Source organism: Hyla sarda, chromosome 1 (genome assembly GCF_029499605.1).
Source record: "Hyla sarda isolate aHylSar1 chromosome 1, aHylSar1.hap1, whole genome shotgun sequence".
Classification (NCBI taxonomy): Eukaryota; Metazoa; Chordata; class Amphibia; order Anura; family Hylidae; genus Hyla; species Hyla sarda.
In genome coordinates this window covers 320,762,434-320,784,702 of record NC_079189.1, presented here as the reverse complement: position 1 = coordinate 320,784,702, position 22,269 = coordinate 320,762,434, and the positions used below count along the sequence as shown (strand labels likewise).

Below are 22,269 nucleotides of genomic sequence, written 5' to 3'. Positions count from 1 at the left end.
TTAATTTTTACACTGTAATAGTTGCCATAGGACACTATCTATAGCAATCACTTGACTGCTAATACTGTTCAGGGCTATGCATAGGGCATAGCACTGATCAGTGTTATTGGTGATCCTCTGCTCTGCTCGATCTCAGACCAAAGCAGAAGACCCCTGGAGACAGCCGGAGGCAGGTGAGGGGACCTCCGGCCGCTATGCTGGATGATTGCGGGCAATCCAATCATCCATATTAGTGACCGCACTGCCACAAATGCCGTGATCTGTATTGATCACGGCATCTGAGAGGTTAATGGCACACATCAGGGTGATTGCTGATGTGCGCTGTTACCGGCAGGTCCCTGGCTGCTGATAGAAGCCGGGACCTGCCGCGCATGACCCGAGCATAGGTCTGATGCTCGGGATCATGTACAGGACGTAAATGTACGTCCTGGTGCGTTAAGTACCACTGAACAAGGATGTACATTTACGTCCTGCGTCGTTAAAGGCTTTTTAAACTTTTTTTTTTTTTTTGCTAAAAAACGCAATTCCTGACTTTGGTATGGTTTTTTACTAGAGTTGAGCGAACCTAAAGTAATTTGGCTTGTCCAAAATGACAGTCTTAGGCTTACTAGGACTGTATTCATCCTTTTTTTTTTTTTTTTTTTTTTTTAGGCAGCAGGAACCCTTGGAAAGCTGAACTAGTTTATGCAGACTTCAGTAATCAACGGCCGAGCTGCCAGGTTCGTGACGAGACAAATTACTGTAAGTTCGCTCAACTCTAGTTTTTACAATTTACTATTTTGTGTAACTAACGCTTATATTCTAATTCCGACATTTTACGCATCTGGTGGGACCACATGTGTTTTATATTTATTGTTGTTTTCAGCGCTCTGCTGGCTACGGGAGGGGGGCACTGCTGGCTACGGGGGGGGGGAAACTCACTGCTGGCTATGGGGGGGGGGGCACTGCTGGCTACGGGGAGGGGGGGGGTGTCCTGTTGTCTGTCTGCAACTATCTACTATTGAAGGCAATCTTACAGCAGAGTCACCTGCACTATTTGAATTTATAGTGCAGGTGACCCGGTTTCCACCGCTGCTCACCATGTGAACATCAGCGCAATCGCTCCGGAGACATCGGTCTTGCCGCCAATGCTAATTCCCTGTACTGACCAATGGAGAAGAGATAAATCTTTGCTTATACTTCAGCAGCCGCCTCCATTGCACACAACAAGGAACCCACATATCAGCACGGTAAGCAGCGGCAGAAACTGCATCACCTTGGTGTCAGATTCCCTTTTAAAATAAAAGTATTCGTACTTGGTATCGGTAAGTACTGGAATTAAAGTATTGGTACTTGTACTCGGTCTTAAAAAAAAAAAATGGTATCGGGACATCCCTAGCAAACGCTTAAAGGGGTACTCCACCCATAGACATCTTATCCCCTATCCAAAGTATAGGGGATAAGATGTCTGATTGCGGACGCTGGGGACCCCTGCGATCTCGGCTCTGGCACCTTGCTGTCATCACTGCACAGAGCAAACTCACTCTGTGCATAATGACGGGCGATACAGGGGTCGGAGCGTCGTGACATCATGGCACCGCTCCCTCATGACGTCACGTTCCGCCCCCTCAATACAAGTCCATAGGAGGGGGCATGGCAGTCGTCACGCCCCCTTCCATAGACTAACATTAAGGGTCGGGCCGTGACGTCACGAGGGGGCATAGCTGTGACGTCACTATGCTTCGGCCCCTGTATCACCCTTCATTATGCACAGAGTGAGTTTGCTCTGTGCAGTGATGACAGCAAGGTGCCAGAGCCGAGATCACGGGGGTCCCCAGCGATCAGACATCTTATCCCTTACCCTTTTGGATAGAGGATAAGATGTCTAGGGGTGGAGACATTGATCAGTGTTATTGGTGCTCCATTGCTACAGCCTGCAATAGCTGGCTGCAGCATAGGAGCACTGATTGGATGGCAGGGAAAAAGGTAAGAGACTTCCCTCCATCCTTACAGCTGATTTATGATTTCACCACAGGTTTCCCGATCAGCTACCCTGATCTACAAACACTGGATTTTGGTACTTTTAACTCTAAAGAGTTAATGCCGGACATAAGCCTATAAAAATAGCATTCTGCAGCAAGGGGTTAATGCGATGTAAGACTGGGTTCACACCACGTTTTGTTAAATACGGTTCCCGTATACGGCTGGGATGAGGGGGGCGGGGCTTAATCGCGGCGCCCGCACTCAGCCGTATTCAGGAACCGTATTTAATGCATATCTATGAGCCGTTTTCAGCCGTATGCGGTTTCCTGACCGTAGGCAAAAACACGGTAGACCACATTTTTGCCTGCGGTCGGGAAACCGCATACGGCCAAAAACGAAGCCGACCGGAGGCTGCGGTTCACTCCGGTCAGCTCATAGACATGCATTAAATACGGTTTCCGAATACGGCTGAGTGCGGGCGCCCCGCGATTAAGCCCCGCCCCCCTCCTCCCAGCCGTATACGAGAACCGTATTTAAGATAACGTGGTGTGAACCCAGCCTTAGCTGCGGCATCCAAGACTTGATACAGTTTAGGTCTTGTTGAAAATGTCAGAAACTTCCAGATCCTCTTTCTGTTTGAGATTTAAATAAGCCTTTTAATAAAACTTTTGTGTCCTTGGCTAGAAATGTTTGGGCCCAGGTAATGGTGTATCATGTTTATTGTCTTTTATAGTGTGGTGATGGTACGTGATCCATACTTTTTTCTCTCCAACAAAAAGTGACCCCAGTATAACCTTTAGGAACAGCATTAGATGTAGAGCATGTGAATGCAGGTAATCTGTATTGTATGTGGGTATTAAGAACAGGTTTTGCAGCTCTGAACATAGCAGGGATAGTTTCTTTTTGTATAGTAGTGGGACGTTCACCCCTGATCACGATGTTTCTCAGGTTTGGAGGTTGTCTGTAACATAGTTGAGGAATGGCGTTAGAAATGTTAGAGTTCAAGGTGTTGGTTTTGTCTCTTAATTCCCAAGATGGTAATCTTATGTCTTCTGTGTGATGTATTGGACAAACAAGTCCAATTCATGGAGGCCTTACCTTGCAACTTACTGTTGCTATTATCCTGGTACTAGATACAAAGGTACACATTTAGAGGTCCTGTGGAGTTCATGTTTTAGTGCATTTATTCTGTTAGGGTGACACAAGGGTAGACTGCACAATATTCAAGGGGTTACCCAAAAAATTGTAAAAAGCTCTGTAATAACACACACCACTATTATAAATACTGTTCATGGAAGAGCATGACATTTTTACCCTTGTAAGACTGGGTTCACATCATGTTTTTGCAATACAGTTCCCGTATCCGATTTTTAACAAAACCTGACTAAACTGTATCAAAACGTGTGTACAAATTTTAATCCGTATACGGTTGAAAAATAATGTCCGGTTGCATCCGTTGTTTTACGTTTTTAACTTTTCAATCCATTATGAATAAAGTTTCACTTGAAATTCCAAGAAAAAAACTGTGCAAAGTCAAAAACCGTATGGTGAAAGCCGGATGGAACTGTACGCACATATGGTTCTGTACGGTTCCCATTGATTCCCATGTTAAAAAAAAAGAAATAAATACATTTTAATAAAATAAAATAAAATTTACGTTTCAATAGACCTGGACCAAAAAACCGCGGTAGGGCACGGTTTTGGGTATGGGAAAAAAAACTGACAAAACTGTACAGGATGCAAAACGGACACAACCTGATGCATCTTTTGGTATATGGTTTTCAGTGGAGAGTCAATGCATACAGTTTTCAATACGGTTCCATGCGGTTTTAAAACTGAAAACGTATAGGGGAACGGTATTGCGCACAGGACCTCGGCTCTGCCCAGGAAAGGGCTGTATCGGCGACCGACACACGTGCCCCCCTCCATGTAAGTCTGAGATACAGCGTTCTGCTATCTCCAGCTCTCCCATAGAGATACATGGAGGGGCATGTCAGCTGCTTCGTGTGGATTGACACGCCCCGTTCCCGGGCAGAGCCAGGGTCCCATCCGACAGCCCCCCGCAATCTTAAACCTATCTTCTGTCCTTTTGGATAGGATAAGTTTTTCTGCATGATAGTTCTCCTTTATGACTGCTGGGTCTGTAAGCTGCCACGCCCCCTCCCATAGGCTTGCATTGAGGGGGCAGAGCTTGATGTCACACGGGGCGGAGCCGTGACGTCACAATACTCGGGCCCTGTGATCGGCAAACATGCTCCGGGGGCTGATGGTAACAGGGTGCTGCGTAAAAGATCACAGGGATCCCCAGCGGCGGGACCCCTGTGATCAGGGATCTTATCCCCTATCCTTTGGATAAGATGTCTTAGCGCAGAGAACAGCTTTAATGCCGGATATGTGCCAGAACGGCGATGTCTGGCCACGGGTCCTGGTTGCTGATAGCAGCCGGCACTGTGCGGGTATGATGCAAGCTCAGCTCCTGAGCTCGCTTCATAACCCTCCCGTGCCGCAGTGCTGTATAAACACAGCGTTTTGTGGCAAGGGGTTAATTAGCTATATAGAGCAGTTTTCCCTCTTTGGTTGTCACTTGCATGCATGAAGTGAGAGAATGACATCATCCAGCCATCCACACTCCCTTCAAATCCCTCTCTGAAAGCAGCCCCCACCCTCCTGAGAGACACAGACCACATGGTTTCTGCCCTGCAATTATAAGCTATGCTATTTTTAGTGCTGAGAACTGGGAGGTGTGTGCAGCCCCTCTCTCTGCTTCTCAGAGCAGGAGGGTGGGGGCTGGCAGAGCAGAGCTGCAATGATTGCTGGGAGATGTAGGCAAGCCATGCATATTGGGCAGGATGGTTTACAGGGAACATATCCAGGAAGTTGGATGGCTTTGGACATTTTATTTATTTATTTTTTACATTTATATCCACTTAAGGACATACAGGTACGCCCCTCCATTTTTCCGGTCAACGCTGTGCACCGGGCAGTGATCGGAACGGGATGACTGCTATCATCTATCAGCAGACATCCCGGCACATCACCCAGTGAGGTCCTGAGACCAACCCCCCCCCCCCTCCCTTGTCTGCAATCGCTGTGATTTGCAGATAAATTCTGACCAGCAAATTATGGCGCATTTGTGCCAGTGGGGTTTCCGGTGGCACAGAAGATAAGGATGATTGGTGCTGTCTCGGACACCACCAACCACCCTTCAGCATCAGGAGGGAAGTGGCACTCCTCTTGATCGCTGCTCTTATTCGGATTGACCGACCAATAGCAGCGCCTGGCGGGGGATTAAAATCACTGCACTTGCTCTCCCTGCCCAAACTTGGTCTGGATGGGGAGCAGAGCGGGTTCCATGATTGTACTGGAGGTCGGGGGGCTCCAGACCAGCATTACATTAAATAAAAAAAAAAAAAGGGTGCACACTACAACAACTTCCAGCATGCCATTTGACTGCATGTTGTGAGTTGTAGTTTTGCAACAGCTGAAGGTACACTGGTTGAAAAACACTGCCCTATCTCAGTGTTTCCCAGCCAGTGTGCCTCCAGCTGTTGCAAAACTTCAACTCCCAGCATCCATAGACAATCAAAGGCATGCTGTGTTTCGTAGTTTTGCAACAACTGGAGGCACACTGAATTAGGGCAGTGTTTATTAACCACTGTGTATCCAGCTGTTGCAAAACTACAACCCCCAGCATGCACAGACAGCCAAAGGGCATGCTGGGAGTTGTAGTCCTCCCCCTACCACCCTCCCAGTTGCAGGGTACAGTCACATGGCGGGATTACAATGAGGTTCGCGCTACTAGATTGAGCTGCGTAAAATCTGTAGCAGAATCCATTGACTTTAATGGTGTCTGCTGCAGAAAATGCGCTGTCTACAACCCACTGCAGCTCAAACTTGCAGCGGGAAACTGTCTGTAAACCCACTGTGTGACTGTACCCTTCAACTAGGGGGTGGGGCGAGGACTACAACTCCCAGCTGTTGCAAAGCTACAACTCCCAGCAAGGTCAGACAGCCTCTGACTGTCCAGGCATGCTGGGAGTTGTAGTTTTGCAACAGCTTGAGGCTCCCTATTTGGGAGCCATGCCGTAAGGTATTTTCGGTGGAGGAGGCAAGCCCAATGCTTGCCTCAGACACTGAGTCTGCCAATATGGGAAAAGAGGAAGACCCCACTTTTCTTCCTCCTCCCCTTATCATCATCCAGTGATGATGAGCTCCCTAGAAGGCAGCGCCACAGGTCAATGCCAGTAGAGGCCCTCTGTACTAGGTTCCCTGTCCCCTATACTAGTAACAATGTCCCACTTAAAAGTTTACATTCCCCCAGTAATAGTGACCCTGTCCCCCCATATAGTGACCCAGCCTGGACCCCAATTCTGGATGTTATTGAGCCCCAGATTCCTGGGTGGGTTTGTCTGCCCTGGAATCCAAATTGACCACACAGTCCTCACTGAAATTTACTTCTTTTTTTTTTTCAGTGAGGACTTTGTAAATTTGGCAGCTCAAACAAACTTGTCAGCCCAACAATTTGTGGCCCAGCACCCCGATGCTTTTTTGTCTAGGCCCAATAGATGGACCCGCATCAGTGCAGCCAAGATGAGGACATATTGGGGGCTCCTCCTGTGTATGGACCTAGTCAGAAAACAAAGTTCTGTACCACACACCACTTTACCATACGGCCAAGAAAAGGGCTCACCTCTCATTCCAGCAACTTTGTGGCCGGTCACAGAAATGTTCACCACATATAGAGGAGGTGTATATTTCTGCAACTTAGTGTTGCAATTCTGCCCTAAAGTTCCATGTGAGAAGGACGCGCCTCCGACGCACCCCTCTCCATGCAGGACCCTCTCAATCTCTGCAGCTTTCAGCCCCAATGCAATTCCATAATGAGACCTGTTATATTTCACAGCAACAGTTTAGTGCCACATTTTCATATGGTACTTTCGTACTTTTACCCTTTAAAAAAGAAAAAACTTGGGGGCTCCACCAGCATGTTAGTGTAAAGAAATAAATTTTTTTACACATGCTGGGGTTGCCTCATATTTTTCATTTTTACAAGCGGTAAAAGGAGAAAAAAAAAAACAATGTGTAATGAAATACCCAATATGTGGGTGGAAAGCAATCTGTGGACGCACAATAGGGCTCAGTAATGAGAGAGCACCATGTACATTTGAGGGGTTTTCTGCTGTTCTGGTCCCATCAGAGCTTTGTAAAGACGACATGACCATGACTTCCATTCCAGCCAGATCCTCTCTCCAAAATCCCAAAGTTTCTCCTTTCCTCCTGAGCCCTGTTGTGTGCCCACGTGACACTTTGTCCACATATGAGGTGTTTCCAGAATTGGGACCTTTGCAGATGATAGTTAACTACCAAGGCATTCTTTCTGTACAGTAAGATTATATTGGTTATTGTAAAAATACATTTTAGTATGGAATCATTAACATCCTAGATAGAACATTTACTAGTTATTTTTGACATTTGTGCAATTCATATTAGATGTGTCATTTCCTGTTATATAGATTTACCATGCTTTATCACATATCCTGTTCCCCACCTATTTTTAATCTATCCTATGTGTTTGATTTTTTGGGCTTGTATATGAGTAATTAAATAAATAAAAAAATGTGTCTAATCTTGTCTGAATGTGTTTGTTTGGCCATTTTTGGGGGGATTATGTTAAGAATCAAGTCTTAGCCATATATCTTAAGTGAGGTAGATTTTCCTATTTATTTTGGTTGTTTTGGGCATACATTTTACAATTGTACCTGTGCTGTACCCCATTAATTTCAATGAGGTGATTGGAGTCTGCTATACACTCTGGTAGGCTAATTTTCCCTTACTGTATTTTTAAACAAGACTGAAAACTGTGTGGCCTTCTGTGTTCTTCAGTCAGGTTCAAAAACTGGATACGGTGGGAAAATGAGCCGACCAGAGTCACTAGCTGACCCCCGGTCACCTCATTAAAATGAATAGGGTACGGTACAGGTCCGGCAGGGATACGAGGTTTTGAAATTCCTCTGCCGAATGCCCCAGACACAATGTGATTGAAGCCTAAGTTGGGGCAATGGCTTGAATCCAATAAGCTGCATTTGTTTAATAGTATTCTTGGAATTCCCATAATATATAATCAGCTAACGCTAGGTCTTCTAAGATGCCCAGCACAAACTTTATAGGGTCTTCCATGATATCTATTACAAAGACTTTTTTTGATGACATCTATAACCCTTTTTAACCCCTTAAGGACCATGGATGTACGTGTACGTCTAAGCATCCTGGTAGTTAGGACCAAGGACGTACGCGTACGTCCGTGGGAATTTCGGTCCCTGCCGGGCGGGAACCGGACCGGGGTGACTGCTGATATCGATCAGCAGTCACCCCATGCAAAAATGCCCAAAATGCAAAAATGCAAAAATGACGAAGCCCATACGCGAAACGTGCGTTGGGGTGTTGGTGCTTGGTGTTCCTGGCCTTTGGGTATATGACAGGTAGTCTCTTTAGGTATCACCCATCTTGGGTCCCTATTTATGTTTGTTATATTGCATTGCTGCTCCCTATGTTACATCAATGTATGTTAGATATTATATCTATTGTTGCGATATCATAAGTGTGCAGCCGTGCCAGTCTTACATTATGTATGCTCTTGACTGAATACCTACATCGCCCATACCAGGTCCACTGGCACTTGTTGTCTCCTGCGTAAGGTCATCCTCTGCCTTTTATTATTTTTAAATTACCTGTGGATAGTGCGGGAAAAAACAAGTGACAGTGCGTGGAGGGAGACGCCGCTGGTCACTGATTTAAAGTGTCCGCAGCCGTGCTGTTAATACTTAACAAGCAGCCGCTGCTGCGGCAGCTTTAAATCAGTGACCAGAAGACTTATCGGCGTATAACACGCAACAGACTTTTTGCCTTAAATTTAAGTTTTAAAAGTGCGTGTAATATGCCGATAAATACGGTAAATACCAACATGTGACCCCATTTTGGAAACTACACCCCTCATGTAATGTAACAAGGGATATAGTGCCGTTTTGTTGTTTGGCTAAATTAAAACTACAACTCCCAGCATGCCCGGACAGCCAACTGCTGGGAGTTGTAGTTTTGCAACATCTGGAGGTCCGCAGGTTGATGACCATTCTTCCCCTTTCCTTACCTGTCTACAGTTCGGCAGGTCAGGTCAGGCGGGGGGGTCTTGCGGGCTGCGGTCAGTGAAGCTGATGAGTGACTTGCCGGCTTCTCTGCGCACCATCACGGATCTCACTTTTCGGCGGCGACTACAGGAAATGAAAAGTGAGATCCGTGATGCCGCGCAGAGAACCCGGCAGAGGAAGTCGCTCATCAGCTTCACTGACCGCAGCCTGCAAGACCCCCCCCCCCCCTCCCCGCATGTCCTGACCTGCCGAAGTGCAGACAGGTAAGGAAAATATACGAATGTATAAAAAGCAGGTAAAAGGGGGAATGATGAGGGAGGGGGAGGTAGGGAAAAGGGGGAATGATGAGGGAGGGGGGAGGTAGGGAAAAGGGGGAATGAAAAGTGAAACTCTCTTGTTTTCTCCCGCACTATCCACAGGAACTGGTGTGGTGGATAGTGCGGGAGACGCTGATTAAAAGGTAGGGCAGATCCGGACAAGGTGGGGCTCAGCGTCTCCCGCACTATCCACCAGTACCTGTGGATAGTGCGGGAGAAAACAAGTGACAGTGCGTGGAGGGAGACGCCGCTGGTCACTGATTTAAAGTGTCCGCAGCCGTGCTGTTAATACTTAACAAGCAGCCGCTGCTGCGGCCGCTTTAAATCAGTGACCAGAAGACTTTTTGCCTTAAATTTAAGTTTTAAAAGTGCGTGTTATATGCCGATAAATACGGTAATTACCAACATGTGACCCCATTTTGGAAACTACACCCCTCATGTAATGTAACAAGGGGTATAGTGAGCCTTAACACCCCACAGGTGTTTGACAAATTTTCGTTAAAGTTGGATGGGAAAATGGGAAAAACAAGATTTTTCACTAAAATGCTGGTGTTACCCTAAATTTTTCATTTTCACAAATTTGTAACCCCATTTCTTCTGAGTAAGAACATACCCCATATGTGGATGTAAAGTGCTCTGCTGGCGCACTACAATGCTCAGAAGAGAAGGAGCGACATTGAGTTTTTGAAGAGAAAATGTGTCCGGAATTGAAGGCGTGTGTTTACAAAGCCCCTATAGTGCCAGAACAATAGACCCCCCCCCCCCCAACATGTGACCCCATTTTGGAAACTACACCCCTCACGTAATGTAATAAGGGGTACAGTGAGCATTTACGCCCCACAGGTGTCTGACATCCATTTTCACAGACCACTGTTCCAAAAATCTAATTAAATCTTTCATTTGCTCAGCCCACTGTTCCAAAGATCTGTCAAATGCTAGTGGGGTGTAAATACTCACTGCACCCCTTATTACATTACGTGAGGGGTGTAGTTTCCAAAATGGGGTCACATGTGGGGGGTCCATTGTTCTGGCACCACGAGGGGCTTTGTAAACGCACATTGCCCCTGACTTTCATTCCAAACAAATTCACTCTTCAAAAGCTCAATGGCACTCCTCCTCTTCTGAGCATTGTAGTTTGACCGCAGAGCACTTGACTTCCACACATGGGGTATTTACATACTCAGAAGAAATGGGGTTACAAATGTTGGGTCATTTTCTCCTATTACACCTTGTAAAAATGTAAAATTTGGGGGAAAAACTGCATTTTAGTGATTATTTTTTTTTTTCATTTACACATCCAACTTTAACAAAAAGTCGTGAAATACCTGTGAGGTGTTAAGGCTCACTGTACCCCTTGTTACGTTCCTTGAGGGGTGTAGTTTCCAAAATAGTATGCCATGTGGGTATTTTTGCTGTTCTGGCACCATAGGGGCTTCCTAAATGCGACATGCCCCCCCAAAACCATTTCAGCAAAATTTGCTTTCCAAAAGCCAAATGTGGCTCCTTCTCTTCTGAGCATTGTAGTTCGCCTGCAGAGCATTTTACGTCCTAACATGGGGTATTTCCATACTCAGAAGAGATGAGGTTACAAATTTTGTTGGGCATTTTCTCCCATTACCCTTTATAAAAATGGTAAATTTTGGGGGGAAAAATAGCACTTTAGTGAAAAAACATATTTTTTTTTTCATTTACACGTCCGACTTTAACGAAAAGTCGTCAAACACCTATTAAGGCTCACTGGACCCCTTGTTACATGCCTTGAGGGGGGTAGTTTCCAAAATGGTATGCCATGTGGGGGGTTTTCTGCTGTTCTGGCACCATAGGGGCTTCCTAAATGTGACATGCCCCCCCCAAAAACCATTTCAGAAAAACTCGCTCTCCAAAATCCCACTGTCGCTCCTTCCCTTCTGAGCCCTCTACTGCGTCCTCAGAACACTTGACATACAGATATGAGGTATTTCCTTACTCGAGAGAAATTGGGTTACAAATTTTGAGAGGATTTTTCTCCTTTTTACCTTTTCTAAAAATTCAAAAACTGGGTCTACAAGAACATGCAGTTTTGAGGGGTGCAGTTTTTATAATGGGGTCACTTATGGGGTATTTCTAATATGAAGGCCCTTCAAATCCACTTCAAACCAGAACTGGTCCATGAAAAATTCAGATTTTGAAAATTTTGTGAAAAATTGGAAAATTGCTGCTGAACTCGTCAACTTTATGATGCAAACATAAAGTAGACATATTGTATATGTGACTCAATATATAATTTATTTGGAATGTATATTTTCCTTACAAACAGAGTTTTAAAGTTAGAAAAATGCTAAATTTTCAATTTTTTTCTTCAAATTTTGGAATTTTTCACCAAGAAATGATGCAAGTATCGACAAAATTTTACGACTAACATAAAATAGAATATGTCACGTAAAAACAATCTCTGAATGAAAGTATGAAAGGTAAAAGCATCCCAGAGTTATTAATGCTTAAAGTGACAGTGGTCAGATGTGCAAAAAATGCTCTGGTCCTACAGTGAAAAATGGCCTTGCCCTTAAGGGGTTAAGAATGTTTCTAGTTCTCTGCAGTTTTTAAAGCATTTGAATTAGTCGAGTATTTCGAGAAGCACAGTGCTAACAATTAGAATAAGCCTCTTACCTCCATCTTGTGCAGTAAGGCCTTATATTCTCTGTGAGCAATGTAAATTTGGGATAGGCATTGTGCTTCACATAGAGATAGAAAAGATACTTATAGTATGTCACTCCATTGACCATCTAAATTCTGCTTCCGGCTATGAGGCCCACTATCATGTATTTAAAAGGTTAGCAAGAAGCCGGTGTCAGATAGAAGCATATGTGTGTAGGATTAGACTACACAGTGTTTCATTGTAGTCTGTTACCAAAGAGCTGAAGACAGCAGCAGTAATTATTGAGACCCTTTACAAAGTTTCTTAATTTTTTTGCAGTGGACATGAGCACAGTTTCATTGACAAATGGCACTTCTCTGACACATTCTGCCGGAAGATTTTAAATGTTCTATTTTCCGCTAGAATCCAGTTCCTCGCAAAAACGTCTGCACTCAGCAGTGGAATTCCCATTAAAATCAATCAGAGGATGATGCTAACTGAATTTCTGTAGTGTGAATGATGCCTAAGATGCTCTCTTTGGACTAGGTAGCTTATATGACTGTATTTGTTCTTTTCTTTTAGCAAAAATGTTGGAGCCGGAGAAAGAGCTAGTTGCGAAGATGCTACGAGCGGTCTTGCAGTCCAACAAAAATGGTGTAGCTCTGCATCGCTTACAAAGTGAATATAAAGCTCTTACTGGAGAATGGATTCCTTACAAGGAGATGGGGTTTCACACGCTTGAGACCTACCTAAAAGCTATTCCAACTGTTGTAAGGATGGATTTCAGCCGAGGTGGTGAGGTAACGTGCATTAGCATAGTACCATTTGTACTGTACATTACAAAATAATATAAAAAAAGAATTAAACATTGTGTGGAGTGTTTACTATAGGAAGAATTTTTTTGGCTCCTTACCTTTTTAAAAATGTTACTCTGTATTGAACTGAGTCAGTCAGTTTAATTTTGGCCAGAAGTGTATTTTTAAGGTAGAATTTTAGTTAAAGCAAATCTCATTGGTATCGCCCACCCTAACCTTTCATACAGGCTTGTAGTGCGGGTGATACTGAGCAAATTGATACGGCATCACGCCGACTTGACATGACCCAAGGACCTAACTTACATATACTGAAAAGGGGGAATTACGACATGACGGTTCAGGACGCTGTATCATTTTGGTCAGTATCACCCGCACTACAAGCCTGTATGAGAGGTTAGTGCAGGTGATACTGAAGACAGATTTCCTTTTGAAGTGTAGCTATCTTTTTAAGAAATTTCGGGTATATCATATTGACAAGTCAGAAGTGTAGTTCGGTGGGAGCTGGTTTGGTGAGACCCACACAATCTTTAAAATGAAGTGGCAGAAGAGCTTAGCTATGTCTTGTGACATTCTTTTTCCACGTGGCACCATTTGTCTCTGCCCATGAAGCCAAGCATATAAAGGAAGATTTATCAAAACCTGTGCAGAAGAACCAGTTGCCCATAGCATACGATCAGATCGCTTCTTTTACTTTTCAGAGGCCTTTTTAAAAATGAAAGAAGCAATCTGATGGGTTGCTATGGGCAACTGGTCAGCCTTTCACAGATTTTGATAATCTTCCCCAGAGTGTATAGATTTAAAAGTCTCATTGACTTTGAGTCCTTTCACCATATTCTCAGCTTTTTAAAGAGGGGCAAGCAATACCAAGTGGGGGCATAAACAGTCACAAATTCTCATAATTTTCTATAAATCTGTAGGTCTGGGCGGTATACCGGTTCATACCGAATACCAATATTTTTGTCCTGCATTATATGAATTTTTCCCATCCCGCAATACCGGTTGGGCCCCTCCCCCTCCGGAATGAATGAATTATCAGCCCAGCGCTGCGCTGTCCCCATCAGGGAACTAATCACATGTCACCCGCAAGTGCTGCCCTCCTTGTCCTCCTCTTTGTTGTGGGCTGTCGGCGCTGGAACTCTGTACTGTACGCTGTATCCCTATGCCCGGGCTGCAAAAGATAAACAAAATAAACATTAACTCGCCTTCACCCGTTGGAGAGCCGTCAGCCTATCAGCGGCCGCAGCGATGTTCCGCCTCGGCCGGTGATAGGTTGAGCCACTGTCATGTAAGAACCCGGCTTGTGCGCTCAACCTATCACTGGCCGAGGTGGAACATCGGTGCGGCCGCTGACAGGCTGACGGCTCTCCTACATTCCCGTCCCCAGGAAGCAGGTGAGGCCGGTACAGGACCAATGGGATGTGAGTTAAAGTTTATTTTGTTTATCTTTTGCAGCCCGGGCATAGGGATGCAGCGTACAGTATAGAGTGTCAATGCCGGCGGCCGCAACAAACAGGAGGACGAGGAGCGCAGCGCTTGCGGTTGACATGTGATTAGCTCCCCCATGTGGACAGCGCAGCGCTTGGCTGATAATTAATTGGGGGGGGGGGGGGCAGAAGCAGAACAGCACCTGCCGGTCACATGATTTGGGGGGGGGGGCAGAGAAATACAGTTGAACCGCCATAAGTTACAAAAGTACCGTGATACACCTTTTTGGTCATACCACCCAGCTCTATAAATCTGTACATTGGATGCTTGGGTTTCCTACATTTGTAGAGTATTGGTGAGTGGGAATGAAGTGCTTCTCCCCCTCTTTTTAGCAATCTGTGGGTTTTTTAGATCTAGGACCTTCACTAGTCTTACCTTCTGATGTGTCATAACATGTCAGAAGTTTCTTTACAATTTGGGGTTATTAACCCCTTCCCGACCTATGACATACCTGTACGTCATGGGTGGTAAGGTGTTCCCGACCCATGACATACAGGTACGTCATGAACATTACTGCCGCTACTCGCGGCATCCAGCAGCGCCCAGAAAGATGGTGGCTATCACTGAAAGCCAGCCATCTTACCGTGCGACCACGGGGGGTTTCATCCCCCACCCTCCAAGCCTTTGGCTTTCTGGGCATGCTGGGAGTTGTAGTTTTGCAACATCTGGAGGCCCACAGTTTGGAGACCACTGTATAATGGTCTCCAATCTGTGCTCTTCCAGATGTTGCAAAACTACAAATCTCAGCATGCTCAGTCTGTCCAGGCATGCTGGGAGTTGTAGTTCTCTAACATTTGGAAGAGCACAGATTGGAGACCATTATACAGTGGTCTCCAAACTGTGGACCTCCAGTTGTTGCAAAACTACAACTCCCAGCATGCCCAGACTGCCCAAGCATGCTGGAAGTTGTAGTTCGGCAACATCTGATCCTTCAGATATTGCCGAACTACAACTTCCAGCATGCCTGGGCAGTCTGGGCATGCTGGGAGTTGTAGTTTTGCAACAACTGGAGGCACACTAGTTGGGAAACATTGTCCGTTTCCTACCTCAGTGCCTCCAGCTGTTGCAATTGTTGCAAAACTATAACTCCCAGCATGCACTGACAGACCATGCATGCTGGGAGTTGTAGTTTTGCAACAGCTGGAGGCACACTGGTTTGGAAACACTAAGTTTGGTTGCAAAACACTTGAAAGTTTATTACTTAACTTAGTGTTTCCAAACCAGTGTTCCTCCAGCTGTTGCAAAACTACAACTCCCAGCATGCACGGACAGCCAAAGGGCATGCTCGGAGTTTGCAACAGCTGGATGTTTGCCCCCTCCCCCCAATGTGAATGTACAGGGTACACTCACATGGGCGGAGGTTTACAGTGAGTGCTGCAAGTTTGAGATGGCGCAAATTTTGCGCTGCAGCTCAAACTTCCAGCGGCAAACTTGCTGTGAACCTCTGCCCATGTGACTGTACCCTAAAAACACTACACTACACTAACACTAACCTAAAATAAAAAGTAAAAAACACTACATATACACACACCCCTACACAGCCCCCCCTCCCCAAAAAATGAAAAACGTCTGGTACGCTACTGTTTCCAAAAACGGAGCCTCCAGCTGTTGCAAAATAATAACTCCCAGTATTGCCGGACAGCCATTGACTGTCCAGGCATGCTGGGAGTTTTGCAACAGCTGGAGGCACCCTGTTTGGAAATCATTGGCATAGAATACCCCTATGTCCACCCCTATGCAAATCCCTAATTATGGCCTCAAATGCGCATGGCGCTCTCTCACTTTGGAGCCCTGTCGTATTTCAGGGCAACAGTTTTGGGACACATATGGGGTATCGCCGTACTCGGGAGAAATTGCCTTACAAATTTTGGGGGGCTTTTTCTTCTTTAACCCCTTATGAAAAGGTGAAGTTGGGGTCTACACCAGCATGTTAGTGTAAAAAAATAAATTTTTTGCACTGACATGCTGGGGTTGCCCTATACTTTTCATTTTCACAAGAGGTAAAAGGGAAAAAAGACCCTCTAAATTTGTAACGCAATTTCTTCTGAGTACGGAGATACCCCATATGTGGGCGCAAAGTGCTCTGGGGGCGCACAACAAGGCCCAGAAGGGAGAGTGCGCCATGTACATTTGAGGCAATTTGCACAGGGGTGGCTGATTGTTACAGCAGTTCTGACAAACGCAAAACAATAAATATCCATATGTGACCCCATTTTGGAAACTACACCCCTCACGGAATGTAATAAGGGGTGCAGTGAGCATTTACACCCCACTGGTGTATGACAGATTTTTTGGAACAGTGGTCTGTGAAAATGAAAAATAACATTTTTGATTTGCATAGTCCACTGTTTCAAATATCTGTCAAACGCCAGTGGGGTGTAAATGCTCACTGCACCCCTTATTAAATTCCATGAGGGGTATAGTTTCCAAAATGGGGTCACATGTGGGCGGGGGGGGTCCACTGTTCTGGCACCATAGGGGCTTCCTAAATGGGACATGCCCCCCAAAAACCCTTTCTGAAAAACTCACTCTCCAAAATCCCATTGTCACTCCTTCCCTTCTGAGCCCTCTACTGCGCCCGCCGAACACTTTACATACGCATATGAGGTATTTCCTTACTCGAGAGAAATTGGGTTACAAATTTTAGGGTGATTTCTCTCCTTTTACCCCTTGTTAAAATTCAAAAATTGGGTCTACAAGAAAATGCGAGTGTAAAAAATGAAGATTTAGAATTTTCTCCTTCACTTTGCTGCTATTCCTGTGAAACACCTAAAGGGTTAACACACTTACTGAATGTCATTTTGAATACTTTGGGGGTGCAGTTTTTATAATGGGGTCATTTATGGGGTATTTCTAATATGAAGACCCTTAAAATCCACTTCCAACCTGAACTGGGCCCTGAAAAATTACGATTTTGAAAATCTTGAGAAAAATTGGAAAATTGCTGCGGAACTTTGAAGCCCTCTGGTGTCTCCCAAAAGTAAAAACTTGTCAATTTTTTTATGCAAACACAAAGTAGACATATTGTATATGTGAATCAATATGTAATTTATTTGGAATATCCATTTTCCTTTCAAGCAGAGACTTTGAAAGTTAGAAAAATGCTAAATTTTCTAAATTTTCATGAATTTTTTAGATTTTTTACCAAGAAAGGATGCAAATATTAGTGAAATTTTACCAATAACATAAAGTAAAATATGTCACGAAAAAACAATCTCGGAATCAGAATGATAAGTAAAAGCATTCCAAAGTTATTAATGTTTAAAGTGACAGTGGTCAGATTTTCAAAAAATGCCCAGGTCATGAAGGTGAAAATGGGCTGGGTCATGAAGGGGTTAAACACCTCTCCACTGGCACTATTTATTCTTCACGCTTATAGTATTCTGCGCATAGTTGGAGCTGCAGATTTGAAGTTGTGTTCTTTCATTTAGTTTACATTAAATTCTGCAGCATAAAATCCCGCACATTAACCCCTTAACGACCAAGGACATATATTTACGTCCTTGGACGGCTCCCGGGATATAATGCGATGTCACATGGCTACCCCGTGTCATATCTGCTCGGTCCCGACATGTAACTGAAGCCGGGACCCGGGGCTAATAGCGCTCGTCAGTAATCGCGGTTACGCACGCTATTAACCCTTTAGACGCGGCGTTCAACTTTGAACTAAAACGAAAGTAAAAGCTTCCCGGCTGCTCAGTGGGGCTGATCGGGACCACCGCAGTGAAAATGCGGTGTACCGATCAGCTGGGACGTGAGCGAAAGGTCCCTTCAGCGATTGATTGCTCCAAGCCTGGGATCCAGGCTTGAGCAATCAACTGCCCATAACACTGATCAATGCAAAGCTATGGCTTTGCAGTGAACAGTGTATAAGATCAGTTTGTGCAGTGTTATAGCCCCCTATGGGAGCAAAACACTGCAAAAAAAAAAAAAAAAAAAAGTTTAAAAAAAATAAAAAATTTTATGTGATTTACTCCTTTCCCTAATAAGTCCAAATAACCCACCTTTTCCCATAAAAAACAAAAAACAAAACCTGTAAATAAAAATATAAACATATGTGGTATCGCCGCATGCGTAAATGTCCAAACTATAGAAATATATAATTAATTAAACCGCACAAAAAAATTCCAAATTCCATTTTTGGTCACTTTTTATATCATGGTACCAATATAAACTTCAGATCACGGCGCAAAAAATTTGCCCTCATACCGCCCCATACACAGTAAAATTAAAAAGTTATAGGGGTCAGAAGATGATGATTATAAACGTATACATTTTTCTGCATGTAGTTATGATGTTTTACAGCAGTCCGACAAAATCAAACCTATATAAGTAGGGTATCATTTTAATCTTATGGACCTACAGAATAAAGATAAGGTGTCATTTTATACCGAAAAATGTACTACATAGAAACGGAAGCCCTCAAGTTACAAAATTTTATTTTTCTTATATTTTGTCGCACAATGATTTTATTTATTTTTTTCCGTTTTGCTGTAGATTTTTGGGTAAAATGACTGATTTCACTGTAAAGTAGAATTGATGGTACAAAAAATAAGCCATCATATGGATTTTTAGGTGCAAAATTGAAAGGGTTATGGTTTTTAAAAGGTGAGGGGGTAAAAACAAAAATGGAAAAACCCTTGGTCCTTAAGGGGTTAAATGTGTGCAGGATACTGTGTGTGAAAACTCCCTTTAAGCACTTGATAACTAACATTTTAGTGTAGTTTTGGACTAGAAGTGGACACACAAAGAAACTATGCTGACATTTTGTAATGTAACCTGAAGAACTTTACATAAAGCATATTTACACACATATAATCAATAGTAAATCTACCTGTGTAGGAGAAAATATGTACAGGGCTATATTTCCCCTTAAGCACAAGGCTCTGTGCTGTATGCACAAAATGAAGATTATTATATTTTTTTTTCTTTAAACATACTGCCCTTAGCCATGTGCTGACATGCAGATATTGACATTTTATTAATTGTATTCAAAAATATTTATTACAGGGTAAACTATTTTAGTTAGCATAGCAGTTGTGGTTAGGGTGTGACTTTAGGAGCCTAAGGGTATGTTCACATGGTAGTAAAATGTGCGGAATGTCCGGGCAGATTTGAAAGTTCCGGTGGGCGCAAGGACCACTCTGAAATGCGCTGTCCCCTAGACGGCAATGCATTTCCTAGCAAAATTCACAGAAAAATAGACATGTCTATTCTTTCTGCGGATGCCGGATACATCTGCTGCAGAATCCCATTGACCTCAGTGGGACTTTGCTGTATTGTAATGTCTGTGCAGAATAATGCCATTGAAATCCGTGGGACTTTGCTGCAGCAAAATGTCTGTGCAGAATATTCCGCACAGACATTCCGCCACGTGAACGGTTCCATTCAGGCTATGTTCCCACTCAGTAAATTGGACTTTTAAGAAGCTGAAATGTATGAAATCTTAAGTAGTTTATGACCATAAAAAAACTTTTTTATAAGTGTTTTATAAGGCTCAAAATGATCCTCACAAAATGGCCTGTGGGCACTATGTTCAAACTGTTCTTGGAGCACATTTTGTTTGGTTTTTTACTTTTTGTTTCTCTTTGGTTGTTTTTCCCATTTGTGTTTTTTTTTTTCTTCAGTCATATAGGACTCAAAATGAGGCTCGAGCAACAGTGTGTGAATATAGCCTAAGACACTAAGTAAATTAAGTCTTGACCATAGAGCCATTATTAGATTTCTAATTGATAAATATGAGGGGAATTCAAAGTTATGTTTTATGTATTTTTTTTGTTTATTTCTAGACAACATGTTATGCTGTGGTCTCCAAGGAAACTGCCCAGATTGCAGAGCTTGTGGCACGCCAGAGGAGCTCAAAAAAGAAATCTGGTGGTCAAGTAAACTGCCACATGAGATTGAAATATTCCACCCAAGTAACACACATTGGTAAATCATCTATGTACCACTTTGTGCTAAAATTAATAAAGTTCATAAAATAAACTTTCCAGCATTGCACAACGGAGAGATTCTTTCTTTGGAGGGGAAAGCATTTAATAAAACGTTTCTCTGAAAAATCGCAATGCAGTTACATATGTAAGCTCAGGCATTATGTATTGACAGTCCATGTTCACACTGGTTAAGGAAAACTCCTTCTTTACTTACCTGATTATTGAGAGCTAGACAGCTCTTCTCTGGTGATTCACCAATGACCTGGTTGTACCACATGGACTGAAAAGCTTTCCAGAAGAGTAACCCAAATATCATTAGATCCTGAAGCCTTGTGGGTATGACATGGAAAGTGTAGGATTTTCTTCTAAATTGCACTCAAACCTGCATTTTCATGATTTGAGTAGATTTTGGCTTTATTTATGACCTTCCAGTTTTCACAGTCTAGGCTTTTTGTAGTTGCGAAGAATGAAGAGGCCTCAGTATTGTTCTGAGTTGTGTTCAGTTTTGCCATTGAGCTTACAGATCTAAAAGTCATTGTTGATACCCTACCATTGGGTTTAGTTAAACTGGAATCTTTTGAACAACTTAATGTACTACACGTAAATCCGTTGGATTTAATTTCTAACAAAGAAGGCTTAGCAGTGTTCTACAGTTTCTGGCTGCATCTGGTTTGTAGTAAGAAGCCAATATATCCATAGAAGTAGTTTTGTGTTTTTTTTTTTTTTTACTTTTCCTTCTAATTCTAGGAAAACCGAAAGCAATTCTTAGAAAACCCGATTTTGCACCACAAGAAGACAGAGTTGTCAGAAGACCCATACCTTTGGTTACGAGAGGAAAGAGTACTTTTTGGAGTGGCCGGCCATTGCCAGACCCCATACAGGGTCAGGTAGCACCTGTTTATGGATCTGGACTTGTTCGAGAGGTTCAGGTGCAGAGGCAACAAACTGCTACCAACCGGTAAGGACATATTCCTATATTCCTCAAAAAAATATGATATGCCTGTGTGTCTCTCTCTAGCTATATCTCTCCATCTATCATCTCTTTATATCTCTATCTCTCTATCTATATCTCTAGATAATCTCTATCTATCATATCTCTATCGCTATCTCTCTATCTCTAGATAATCTCTATCGATCATCTCTTTATATCTCTCTCTATCTCTAGATAATCTGTCTATATCTCTATCTATATCTCTATCTATCTCTAGATAATCTCTATATCACCTCTTTATATATCTATCTTTCTATCTATATCTCTCTATGGGGAACATTTATCAATGTTGGTGTAAGGTAGTAAAGATTTTACCCCTGTTTGCTTGGTGTATTGTTTGCACAGTTGCTCAAAATTTACCAAAAAGGTGCACGGGACTTGATACATTTTGCTCAACTATAGAAACCAGTGAGCTGCAGAGATAGGTTTAAGCTTTGTGATCTGTCATCTGACACTTTTTTTACTTGTCCTATTAAGTGGTGTAGGTTTGTGCAAAAAAAAAAAAAAAAAACACTTCTGAATTTAATTTGCGTAAATAATAGCGCTCCACTGCAAAAAGTGGTGTACAGTGCACCAAAGAGTATATAACTTTGAAAGATGTTCTACCGAAAATTGCTCAAAAAAACATACAATTGTGCAAAATTTGCAGGGACATTTAGAACATTGAAGTGGTGTAAAGACAATGATAAATGTCCCTCTATCTATCTCTCTCACATCTGTGTCTTTCGTATATATTAATATTATGTTATAATTAATCAGACCCAATTTTGTCTGACAGTTTGATAAATCTGACCATGGTGTATTATCCACTGTGCTATCTAATCTAGGCTTGTATTCTCTCACTACTTCTGTTGGTGTTCTGTATCCTGTGATTTAAAGAATCTACAGACGCTTCTGTAGCAGTTTTGTTAATGCTTGTTACAGACTCCTTTCTCTTTTAGCCGATACATGCCTAACTAGCGACTAGTTTGGCATGCACATTTGCTTAAATCATCAGTTTTTTTCACTTT

At 43.2% G+C, this 22,269-nt stretch overlaps 1 protein-coding gene across 6 annotated transcripts in view; it reads left to right on the top strand.

Annotated features, from left to right (window-relative positions):
* Positions 1 to 22,269, top strand: part of TDRD7 (tudor domain containing 7) — a 124,044-nt gene that overhangs the window by 11,040 nt on the left and 90,735 nt on the right. For 3 of the 6 annotated variants that reach the window (XM_056519055.1, XM_056519069.1, XM_056519094.1), the window contains exons 2-5: positions 652 to 741; positions 12,618 to 12,835; positions 20,125 to 20,266; positions 21,016 to 21,226. In XM_056519055.1, the coding sequence (XP_056375030.1) occupies positions 12,623 to 12,835; positions 20,125 to 20,266; positions 21,016 to 21,226 (566 nt within the window). In that variant the 5' untranslated portion in view covers positions 652 to 741; positions 12,618 to 12,622. The remainder of the gene's footprint in view (positions 1 to 651; positions 742 to 12,617; positions 12,836 to 20,124; positions 20,267 to 21,015; positions 21,227 to 22,269) is intronic. The other 3 variants (XM_056519061.1, XM_056519087.1, XM_056519080.1) reach the window with 2 other exon arrangements.